Here is a 9,615-nt window from a genome sequence, read left to right on the forward strand (position 1 = left end):
GGCACCGGGGAGCAAGCTCGGAGGGCGCATCGCGTTTCCACGCCTCGCGCCTCGCTACAAGCCGACTGGAGAATGCTACAATTGAAGGAAGCAGCTGCGGTGCGGTGAGGTTGCCTCTCTCTTCATCCCTTACTTTGCATGAAGATTTGATTCAGCTTTTAAAACTTTAAAACAACTTTCGGAGCATTTTGGAGGTGCGGCTGGAGGGAGGGGGGTTTCCCCCCCCCCTTGGACAAGCGGCAAGAAACAATTTTGCTCTCAGCCCCCGGGGAAGGAGGAGGGGGGAGAGCCAACGAATGAAGCCTCACTTAGGCTGAGATGATTTTCTTTTCAATTTAATTTTACATATTACAATGATTTGAGGACTTTTGGAACTTTCTAAAACTTTGTTACGCCTCTGTGCCCAAAACTGGCAGGGCAAGATGGCACACTTCCGTTGTCTTTATGAACTCTGAAACCTGACTCCACCTTTAAAATTCAGGCTTCCGGTCTTTGTCTCCGTGTCTCCCAGAGGAACCTCTTGTGGATTGGTATTTTTTTAACCTTCTAGGGGAAATTTTCTATCTATTGCCAGACTTATTGGAGAGATTCTCTTCTGCCTGGTTATTCTGCTCCCGGATTCACCTGGCTACCCTTCTTTTCTAATTGCTTACTTCATATTTGGACTGAACTTTTAACGTTATAAAGGATGGCATCTAAAAGACCCCCTCCTGGAAAACCTGGCTTTGCCACTTCTGCTCCAACATCCGCAACATCCAGTCCAGCCACACAGTCAAAGATAACAGAGCTGATGCACCATAAGACTACAGAGATGGACTTTCAACAAATGCTTCAACAAATTCTACAGGGCCAGGAGGAAATCAAGAAACAGTTAAGGGAAATGAAAGATGAAATTAAAGAAAATCAAGCCCAAATATATAAGAACTCACAAAGACTGAATCTTGTGGAAGGGGGGGTGGAGGAGGTGAGGGGGGGGGTGGAAGCCGTGCAGAAAGGGAACAAAGATCTTGACATCCAACAGATGAAATTAGAATTTGAGAGAATGTCCTATTATCTTAGATTTCAAAATGTTATAGAAGAAGATGGGGAAAATATAAGGGACATCATGACAAACATTCTGGCTGACTATACACACAAAGAAAAACAACAGATGGGGTGGGATATAGATCTGGTTTATAGAGTGAACTCAGCTTATGCTAGAACACACAATTTACCCAGGGAGGTTCACATTAAATTCCTTAGAAAAACCACAAGAGATGAAATTCTGGGTGTACAAAGGGGGCAAGCATTGACATATCATGATATGGAGATAACCATTCTGAAGCAGATCCCTAAGAAGATTAGAGAAAAAAGAAAAAATTATTCGCAATTAGCGAATAAATTATACCAGAAAGGGGTGTGGTTTAGATGGTTGATGCCTGAAGGTATGCTGATATTCTGGGAGGAGACAAGAATCAGAATTAATTCACCCATAGAGGCGCAGGCCTTTATGGAAAAAAATAAAACACTCCTAGAGAAACCACCAGACACTACAACGGACACGCAGGACACGGGAGGGGCCAGAGCTCTGCCAGTGGAGGGAGATGGGGCAATAGCAAGAAGACTCAGATCACAGAAATAAATATGAAAATCATATTATTATAAATTGACCGAAAGTGAAAATGGAATTATATTTGGATTTTATATTGTAATGTTTAATTTGATTGAATTTAATAATAGAACTAATATGCTGATTATAATCAATTATATACTAATGCATTATATATAAATGTACGCTATGGGTATGGAGGGAGGGGGGCCTCACACACTTTGCAACTGCCAAAATTTGTATACCTGTCCATTTACCCTTTTCCCTATAAATTTTGAAAAACCAATAAAATTTTATTACAAAAAAAAAAAAAAAAAGACTGTGTAGTTAACAGACTCTTTAAAAGGTGTAGAATGGAACTTTGTTGGTTACTCTTGAAACTTTGAGAGGCCTTTAATCTTTTGCCCCATGATCCAGACCAGGAAATCTCAAATCATGGTTTACAATTTGGGTTGTGAGCAACTTTTTGAAAAGCTGATTTTTGTGCAGGCAAAGCAAGTGGCATTGTTCCTATTACCCAGAAATTTCTGGCCTGCTGTGTAGTGTATCTGTAGTTTTTTTTTTTTTAAGTATTAGTGAAGTTCGCTATATTTATTCATTATTTTCCATTTTCGGTCTTTCAAAATAGGAAAAATGTTGTGAGGAGGTAAGAAATAAAATAAGCTTAAATCACAAAAGCGTGATGAGTTGCACCATCATATCAGTACATTTATTTCTTGTTCAAGTTCTTATTTGTGGGACTAACAGGCATTGTATCAATTCATTCATCACGGGGAGGGAGGTTGGGAACTCTACTTCAGCTTGTTCACCAGGCATCTTGCTTTTGGGGAAAATGTTGAGCGTGTCCCATAAAGAGTATTTTATATTTGGGATGCAGGAGTCCAGTTGATTTTAGCAGCCATGTAAGCAGCGATGGCAAGTCTGAGTCGATCCCTACAGATGGACAGTAGCTTTTAAGTCTTCCCGCATGACCTTCTCTTGTTTTTACCTGTGCGTGTTGTGGTTTGCAGCATTTCCTCAGCTTAACTGAAGAAACTCAGTATCCAACTTGGAAGAAGACATTGTTGCGACGAGCCAAAGAGGCCGAAATGAAGAGGTTTTGTAAAGCTCAGGTGATTTTTTTTGTCAAGAATTTATTCAAATAAGGAAATAAGAGTATAAAAGAGAAGTCCAGGCACCATGTGATCTGCAGGTTCACTTCCTGCTCTCTGCAGCTATCAAGGATACTACGTGCAATACTGCAAAAGGGTGTAGCAGCATCTTCCACAAGCGTGATACCCATTACCTTGGACAGCAACCTTGTTTGGCTGCTTTGTTTCCATGTCATTAGAACTGTGCCTGGGGAGGTGGGAAAGGAAGAAGGGGCGTGACTGGCATGTAAAACCTCTCTTACAAACATAACAATAGCACTTAAGACACATACTACTTCATACTGCTTTATAGCGCTCTCTGTGTGGTTTACAGAGTCAGCATATTGCCTCCAATAATATGAGTCCTCATTTTACCAACCTTGGAAAGATGGAAGGCTGAGTCAACCTTGAGCCGGTGAGGATTGAACTCCTGGCAGTCAGCAGAATTAGCCTGCAATACTGTTTTCTAACCACTGTGCCACCATGGCTCTTGTAATAAGTATAATAAGGAAGATATGAATGAATGTGATATTTGAATGATAATCCCATAGACCTATATCTGTGTTTGAAAACATACGTATAGGGCTGCTTCTGTATTATCTATGCTTTTTGTGTTGATTTTGCAAAAATTCTTCTGTGACATCATTAATGTCTTAGCCTTGAAGCTACCTGGGTCCTAGTAAAAACTTAAATGTGTTGTTATCACCTAAAGGCAGTGATGGGATTCACACAGTTCGCCCCACTTCGGGAGAACTGGTTGTTAAGTTTCTGAGCAGTTTGGTGGATTGGTTGTTGGAAAAGATCATTAGGGCAGAGAACCGGTTGTTAAATTATTTGAATCCCATCACTGCTTAAAGAGTTCCTTTCCCTAAAATCCCCTTCCCTGCTGTAGAATCTGGTTGCAGGTCCCACTTCTTGCATTTCAAAACCTTTGTTTTAATCAATGTTTATTTTGACCAACATTTTTGCAGGCCATCCAGAGGCGGTTAGAAGAGATTGAAGTGACTTTTCGGGAGCTTGAGAAGCAGGGCATAAAGGTGGAACAATCTCTGCGAGAAGAGGCAGGTAAGAATCTGAAGCTTCCTTGAATAGGAATGGTGTTTGGAGATGGCCACGTATGAAAAACGGGTGCCACAAAGTGGTCTAATGGTTCTTCTTTAAGCTAATGTGTCAGATTCAACTTCTCACACCTCCCTTCATCATATTCTTTAGGAACAGAGTCGGAACTGAAGAAACAGTGGATGAATCAGTTGCTCACGTTGATCCAAAAGAAGAACAGCCTGATGTCTGAAGAGTCTGACCTCATGATTGAGTAAGGAACTCTGCAAATTATGTCAGTTAAGATGTAGAACTCATTTTGACCATAGAAAATTGATCCAGCGCTGCTCTTTCATGTGCCATAGGAATTATAAGGGAGACCACAAGCCATTTGTGGTTTCTCCTCTCACTAACATAACCTTCAATCAAGCATGTGGACCAGCTTCTCAACATCTAAAAAGCGGTTAGAATGACTCCTAGTTAGCATAAAATGTATAAATACCCCAGTTGTGTCCCAGAAAAGTGTTAGAAATGTAATTTCATACTCCAAAAAGGTAATCTGACATGGAATATAAATAAAAGCATTCTGCCCAAAAGAGAAAAAATATAATTGACATCAGCTCATTGTCCTTTATTATTTGTGTTACCTTTTACCTAGTTCCAAAAAGCCTTCATAATGTTTTGCATTAATAGCTCTTATAATATTTTATAATACTGTTTCTTCTAACATTGTGAAGCAATCCAGTATCATTTTGGAGTTGGGTGACCCACAGATGTGATAAATAATAAATACCAGAACCAATGCAATTTATGATTAGAAATTATGACAATCAGAATCAAAAACAGGCAATAGCTACCAGCTTTTCATTCTATTAACTCAAAGCAAAATGAAAAAAAAGAAAGAGAAAAGCTGCACTATAATAGCACTCAAAGGCTACCACCTATAATTCAAAGAATGAATTCAAGTAAGTTCTGTCATTTGTAATGGTGACGAGATTTGCATACCATGCTAATTCATAAATGGTAACTTCCAAACCACAGTGGCTGAATATTAAGCCCAGATTTAACAACTATATGATGGGCAAGATATAACAACTACATAATGAGCTATTGCAAGATCACTCAATCACAGAATGTGACTTAGTCTAAAATGAAAATTCTGAGCATGAATCCCTGGAAACTCGTGGACAGGCAATCTATACTAGAGGATCCCTTAGGGTGAAAGATCTACAAGAAGAATATAAAATAAATATTCCACTAGTAAAATGACCAGTGGTTAGAGAAAAATAACTTGAAATACTGACAATCTTGCTAGGATAATTCTGTTTGCAAGGCAAATATGCCTCAGGTATACTGATGTCATCTACTGCATGCTCTTCCTCATTTAGCATGGAGTTTTTTGGGAAGGGAATTCCTTATGTTATCAGGAACTATTTCTTAATTGTGGATAGTAACAATGACATTTTTTTTCAGTGTGCAAGAGCTGAAGCTGGAAGAGCAGCAGTGCCAGCTGGATCAAGAGCTACGGCGCTACTATGATCTGGAAGGTAAGAAAGAACATACCGTATTTTGGGGAGTATAAGACCCGCCAAGATTTTGAAGAGGCAAATTAAAAAAAAAGTTTTTGCACTCTGCAGATCTCCCCAAAACAGCCCGTTTTTCATGAAAATGGGCCTGTTTCCTCCCCCTAAAACCTGGCATGCATAGCCTTTAGGGGGCTTGTAGAGTGCTTCTGGAGAGGGGGGGACAAAAATGAGCAAAAATGGCCCATTTTTTGCCAAAAAAAGAAGGGCATGCATAGCCTTTAGGAGGCTCATAGAGTGTTCCTGGGGGCTGGGGGGAGGGCAAAATTGAGCCCAAAATGGCCCGTTTTCTGCTCATTTCTGCCCTCCCCAGCCCCCCAGGAGCACACTGCAAGCCTCCTAAAGCTATGCACGGCACGTTTGATGAAAGGGGTGCAGTTTTGAGAGGTAAAAAATGCTGTATTCAGTGTGTAAGACACACCCAGATTTTCTCCCTCTTTTTTGAGGGAAAAAGGTGCGTCTTATACTCGAAAAAATACAGTAATAGGTTGTTGTGGGAAAAGAGGAGGAGGAAGGTGTGTTGGGTATGTTCTCCACCTTGAGTTATGTGTAAAATATTAAAGGTAGGATACCTTTACCTAATAAATAAAGAGCTGCCCAAGCTCATGATGAGAGGAACAATAATCATTTTTGCCCTGAAAATACCTGCTATTTAATCAGCTCAATTAATTTATACTCAGAATTGTTTTTGAATGGTTTTAGATAACCAAGAAATTTACTAATGTAGCAGCCCTGCTGTGATTGAGAAAAGCCAGGAATCTGGTGGTCATAAGTCACACAGCCCTGAAAGACCCAATATTGTGAAAGTGCGAAACAATGGACATGTCCATTGGGTAACAAATAGAATCCCAAAGTCGAAAGAAAAGGTTTGTCTGCCAAGAGGAGTTTCCCATTTGCCTTCTTTGGACAAATATGCACGTTTTGTCCAAGTTTAGCTTTGACAGCATATTTATTATGGTCATTTGCAGTCTGGTATTCTCCGAATAGGAAATATAAACAAAAGAAAGGTTTACCTTCTGGTCTTAATTTTTTTCTTTTTAAATAATAAAGGAATTTGGTTGAGAATAGTCAATAGCCCATTAAGCAAGAGGTTCCGTACAGCTAAAAACATCATGCATTCATTCCTTGAATGGAAAAAAAAGCATTTAGGTATGTTTGCTCTGTGTGCATGGAGTGATGTCACATTGGGGCAGAAAAACTAGGAAAGTTTATGTTCGTTCATTCATTCATTTATTCATTCGGGTTACGAAAGTATAATTCTTGGAATCCTATTCCTGATGAAGTTTTAACTCCTGGGTTTCCCCGTGATATATTTTCCCTTTAACAAAATAGTAGATAAAGGATAGGGAACTTGCAGGTCTTTGGATGTTGCCTCTTTCCAAAAATGGTTAAGACTCAGCATAACCGAAGAGGTTTGGAGATGCAATCCAGATATTTGCAGTTCCACCAGTCCTTTTTCTCTTTTATTATGTAATTGAATATTATGATGGTTTCTTATTCTGAGCATGTGATTTTTATTTTAAAGATTCTTTGAAAACTTCTGAGGACCATGAGTCGGAGAAGATAATCCTGTCCCAACTGGTTGCCATTGTGAATCAGCGCAGTGCTCTCATCGAGATGCAAGAGAGGAAGCGACTCAGTGAGCTTTCTGAGCATGCACCAGTGATGGAAAATGCCTAGAATATTTGAGGTCAGGTTTATCTGCTGGATAAATTTGCTGAATGTCCTCCGTATTTGGCATGCCTTTCCATTCTAGACTCTGACGAAGAAGCCTGATCTTTTGCAATTGATGCAACTTGATGCATCTGATGCAGCTATGTTTTTAAGTATTTCAAGAAGTAATAAGGAAAGTATGCAAAACTGCCTTTCATTGTTTGCAGATACAACTGTTGAAGGCTTTAAGAAAGCAGTCTATTTGCAGCTTTTGGAAGGAAAATAATATTCAGAAGATGTACATATTATTTAGCTATTGTTGTATATATTTGCAGTTAGCGTGCTCTACTTTGACACAGGGCCTCATCCAACAGAAAAGATTTCTTTCACCCTACTGCTGCAGACGACTGTTATTTGTGATTGAGATGTGGTAAATCAGGAGGGGCTATATTGTTTAAGTGGAGAAGTATTCTAAAAGCAAAAAAGCATTATCCTTCCATGAAATTCGGAGAAGCCTTCAAATGGTCCAGAGTTGTATTCTAGAGGAGGGCAATTAGTTAAAATCTCTTGAAGGATACGTGGAATCAACAGACTATTTCAGAGGAAAGAAATAGATGCCTTACAGAAAAATTAAAAATGCCATCATCAAAGACCTTCTGTTATAATAAATGCGCAAGGAGAAATATACATCTCTCGCACATTTTTGCATGTGCCTACAAGCATAAGAGATGCTATAGGGCAAGATCTTGAAACTGGACCAGTATGGTTTGAAAATGCATGCTCTTCCTGCAAAATAAACAATGAATATGGATGCCGATCACAATATATTGCTCCTGAAGAAAAACTTCAAGTGAACAGATGTTATTTGGTAACAATCTGAAAGTTGCTACTTCTGGATGGATATAAGCCAACTGGTTTTTCACAGACTTGCTCCAATAAACATAATGGAGTGAAAAGAAAATGCTCTTCTGTCTTTTGTCATCCAAGTTAATTTCACAATACAGGAAATATCCATCAAACCTTTTCAAAGTGTTCTTGGTCTTGGCCCAATTTCCTCTAAGAAGTGGCCAGGATTATGTTATTTGGTTTTCAGTAAGATTGCAAATGGTTGTGAAGGCAGACAATACAATTCTTAGCTAGAGTAATTAAGTAATTACTCTTGTAATTAAGCCAAGCCTGACCTTGAATTTGAACTGAGACTAGTTAAAAAATAATTTTCACTTCAAGTATTTTTGAGAAAAAGAGAAATTTAGTAGATAAAAAAAATACATGTTACAAAGATGCCTTTCTAGGTAGAACTGTGTGCCTACTTCTTTACAGACACTGGATGATTTATAACTAAATTCTATTATATTTTTAATAGTATAATCTACGTTTGGGTATCGCAGCTTTGTGTCTTTCAAAAATCACTTTTTGACTCAGCCGATCAAGTTCATCTCTTGTCTTGGTTGGTTCTGATTAACCCCACCCTAACATAGGTATAATAGGTGTTTTCAAATGTTTAAGTCATTAACTGTTCTGTGCACCAGATCCAGGTCTGATTGGTCTGTGCCCAGTCCAAAATATGCATATATCATCTGGGCAAAAATGGGGAGGGCAGCAATGACTGAAGGGAGGAAAAAACAGGAAGATCAGGCGAGGGCTCTATGCATGTGCCATAAGGAGGAGACAGGAGGGAGGGGTGAGGTATATCAGCTTTACCCTACACATCGAATAAGACTCCATCAAATTTGCCTTGGCCCAAAACCCAAATGTTTCAGATTTTGGTTTCACTGGACTCTGACGCTTTTGAGAGAAGAGGAGTTATAACCCAAGGTAACATGTATTGCTCTTCTCTGTGAACTTAAGGAAAGGTGGACTATATATGATATTCTGAATATATCCCTTCCTACAACAATTAAGCACTAGGAACTGGACAGCTCCTAAAGCTAATGCACTGTACACAAAGTGTAAAGACTTGTGTGTTCAATTCCAGTAAAATGTTTGAATCACATAGAACCGTGGTGGTGAATCTATGACACACGTGCCACAGGTGGCATGTGGAGCCCTCTCTGCGGGTACGAAAGCTGTTGCTCTGCTCAGGTCCACCGCACATGTGCATGCTCCTCCCACTGGCCAGCTGATTTTCGGGTCTCTGCCGTGCATGCGGGAGATGCATGCGCAAGGGTGTGTGTGTGTGTGTGATGTGTGGGGGTCATGTATGGGGGATGGGTGGCCCCCTAGCTCATTTGTGGTCCCAGGAGGCTTCAGGGAGGTCTGCTAGGCCCAAAATGGGGTACAGGGGGGTTGCGCGCATGTGTGTGTGTGTGTGGGACACACGGGGAACGTGCATGCATGCACAGGGGGGCAGGGCACATTGCATTATACAATACAATTCAATAGTAGAGTTGGAAGGGACCTTGGAGGTCTTCTAGTCCAACCCCCTGCCTAGGCAGGAAACCCTATACCGTTTCAGACAAATGGCTATCCAACATCTTCTTAAAGACTTCCAGTGTTGGGGCATTCACAACTTCTGGAGGCAAGCTGTTCCATTGATTAATTGTTCTGTCAGGAAATTTCTCCTCAGTTCTAAGTTGCTTCTCTCCTTGATTAGTTTCCACCCATTGCCACACCCATTATGGGC

At 40.1% G+C, this 9,615-nt stretch overlaps 1 protein-coding gene across 1 annotated transcript in view; it reads left to right on the forward strand.

Moving 5' to 3' along the window:
- MICAL1 (microtubule associated monooxygenase, calponin and LIM domain containing 1) overlaps nucleotides 1-7,203 on the forward strand; it is a 52,228-nt gene extending 45,025 nt beyond the window's left edge. The window contains exons 20-24 of the mRNA XM_081946675.1: nucleotides 2,599-2,700; nucleotides 3,690-3,783; nucleotides 3,931-4,030; nucleotides 5,230-5,303; nucleotides 6,865-7,203. Coding sequence (XP_081802801.1) covers nucleotides 2,599-2,700; nucleotides 3,690-3,783; nucleotides 3,931-4,030; nucleotides 5,230-5,303; nucleotides 6,865-7,019 — 525 coding nt within the window. The 3' untranslated portion in view covers nucleotides 7,020-7,203. The remainder of the gene's footprint in view (nucleotides 1-2,598; nucleotides 2,701-3,689; nucleotides 3,784-3,930; nucleotides 4,031-5,229; nucleotides 5,304-6,864) is intronic.
- Nucleotides 7,204-9,615: the final 2,412 nt, after the last annotated feature.

This window comes from Natrix helvetica (genome assembly GCF_964273705.1).
Source record: "Natrix helvetica genome assembly, chromosome: 3".
In the NCBI taxonomy this organism is placed as follows: Eukaryota; Metazoa; Chordata; class Lepidosauria; order Squamata; family Natricidae; genus Natrix; species Natrix helvetica.